This window comes from Aedes albopictus, chromosome 3 (assembly GCF_035046485.1).
Source record: "Aedes albopictus strain Foshan chromosome 3, AalbF5, whole genome shotgun sequence".
NCBI classification, from domain to species: domain Eukaryota; kingdom Metazoa; phylum Arthropoda; class Insecta; order Diptera; family Culicidae; genus Aedes; species Aedes albopictus.
The window spans coordinates 318468867-318471007 of NC_085138.1; the positions used below are offsets into that span (position 1 = coordinate 318468867).

At 41.5% G+C, this 2141-nt stretch overlaps 1 protein-coding gene across 1 annotated transcript in view; it reads left to right on the plus strand.

Annotated features, from left to right (window-relative positions):
- Positions 1 to 1317: 1317 nt before the first annotated feature.
- Positions 1318 to 2141, plus strand: part of LOC134290820 (formin-like protein) — a 26668-nt gene continuing 25844 nt past the window's right edge. The window contains exon 1 of the mRNA XM_062858025.1: positions 1318 to 1350. Within this exon, the coding sequence (XP_062714009.1) occupies positions 1318 to 1350 (33 nt within the window). The remainder of the gene's footprint in view (positions 1351 to 2141) is intronic.

Sequence of the window (2141 nt, forward strand, 5' to 3'; positions counted from 1 at the left end):
GCAGCGTTGCCAGGACGTCGGGATGCGATGTGGCTGGAAAAGTTGGCTGCATACTGAACTACACTGAGAAAAGTTAAGTCCATTTTTGGTCAAAATTGTTATTTAAGGGCGGACGGGACGGTCGGGGAAATATCCGCCATTGCTCTGTAAAGATGGTAATCTCAGATTCTACTTCATATTTTGCAACAAAAACCTATCACTGTGTATGCTCACTTGCAGTGCATATGCTGATTGTTTTTCAGCATCTTCAGTGCGATAGAACTCGAGATTACCATCTTCAAAATCGCGAGGCAAATTGTTAGAAAGAGAGGCAAGATAGGAAAAATAACACGGCGTCCCATTTCACCTTAACACATTTAACAATCATCATTGATGGCGCGAGCTGGATCAATGCAACACACAGTTAGATTTAAAAAACGACTTCAATGTCAACTTGAATGCTCGTGAATGCATAGGGTGACTCAGGTAATTTTTGGACACTTCCATTTGATTTTGCCGTACATGTCCAAAATATCTAGATTGAGTTTAAATAAGGGCGAAAGTAACATGAGAGTGTTCTCTTCATCGACTCTCTCTTCTTCAAATTAAAGTGACAAGACGCAAGTATGGTTGAACTTTTTGGTCATAAATCGCTAGGTTGCGATGCAATCTAGCGTCTAAGTGTAAAAAAGTTCGATTGAATTTGCATCTTGTCACTCTAATTTGCAGAAGAGAGAATCGATGAAGAGAACTCTCTCATGTTACTTTCGCCCTTATTTAAACTCAATCTAGATATATACGCGTAACCCCGCGCGTAACGGTCTGTCCAAAATACCTGAATTCCCCTAAAGGCAAGCCTAAAGGGCACTGCATTGTTTTGATTTAGTATGGGATTTTGACGTTTCTTGGTCTTGTTGTTTGCATAATTTCTGCAACAGTGAAAGAGAAGGAGAGAACTTCATGTGGTGCCCTATTGCCTGGTTTAGACTGTTCAATTGAAACGAGCATCTGACCTGAAAACTCCCCAAAAATGTTCAATCCACTCGCGACTACCAAGTAAAATAAAAGAGATTCCAACTCTTTGTCGCTCTAATGACTTCGTGAACCTCATGGAAAACCTCGTAACGAACTGTCAGAATGTGCGTGAAAAAAAGCAAAACATATTTCCCTCTGGGAAGATTCAGTTATTACGTCCATCGTTTTTCGGTATTTCTAGAACCCCCCCCCCCCCTCCCCTCTCTGTTACGCTATTTTCCTATACCTAAAACACGTACTGTCACACTTTCTCAGAACCCCCCCCCCTCCCCCCAAAATATTGAATGTAAAGCGGGAAACGCAATGGGGCCGGCAACGGAACGGCAACGGAATGCGGTAGCGCTGCGGTATGTACTAAAAAAAAAAATCCGCAACTCTGCCGCTGCGGCAAAACGCAATGAGCTCGGATTTCCTGCGGTAAATTTCAAAACAACTTCAGTTCTGTGAATATGTTTATGTTTTCGGGAACAAGGGATCTATGTGAGAATCTGCAGCATTGCTCTTGGTCTGTCTTGATAAATAGAAAGAAATCTGAGGTTTCTTAAGCGGAGGGTAATTAGAGCAAATCCATGAGATATAAAGAAAAGTAATACGGAAGGAAATTCCAAATAACCTAAAGGAAAATTATGGTTCTGTGGGATTCTGGGTATTGTCCGAGATTCTACAGGATGCCGAAAATTTATTTAAATAATAGTAATTCGTAGCAGATCCTCAATTTCTGAAACAATGCTGAGGGTCCAAGAGAAACTGATTATTTCAAAAGAAAGCTGAGAACTCTGGGAGTTTCGAAAAGTAGTGTTTTTGAGTTCCTCATGAACATAGATCTTAATTCCCGGATCAAGCTGACTAGTTCTCGGGAATCCCTAAAAGAGACCATTCAGGAGTTCCCCGATAATTTCTCCAGGATGTTCACGGGAATTCCTCCAAGAGATCCCCGGAAATGTATATTAGTATATCCAGGTGTTCTCCGGAAATCCTTCCAGGAGTTTCTCGGGAAATTGCCGAAGAATTCTTCTAGGAGTTCATCGGGAAATTGTCAAGGGGATTTTCGAGAATTTCTGCAGAGGTTCCCAGTGAATTCATGTAGAAATTTCCCGGGAATTCCTGGAGAAGTTTTTCTGGAATTC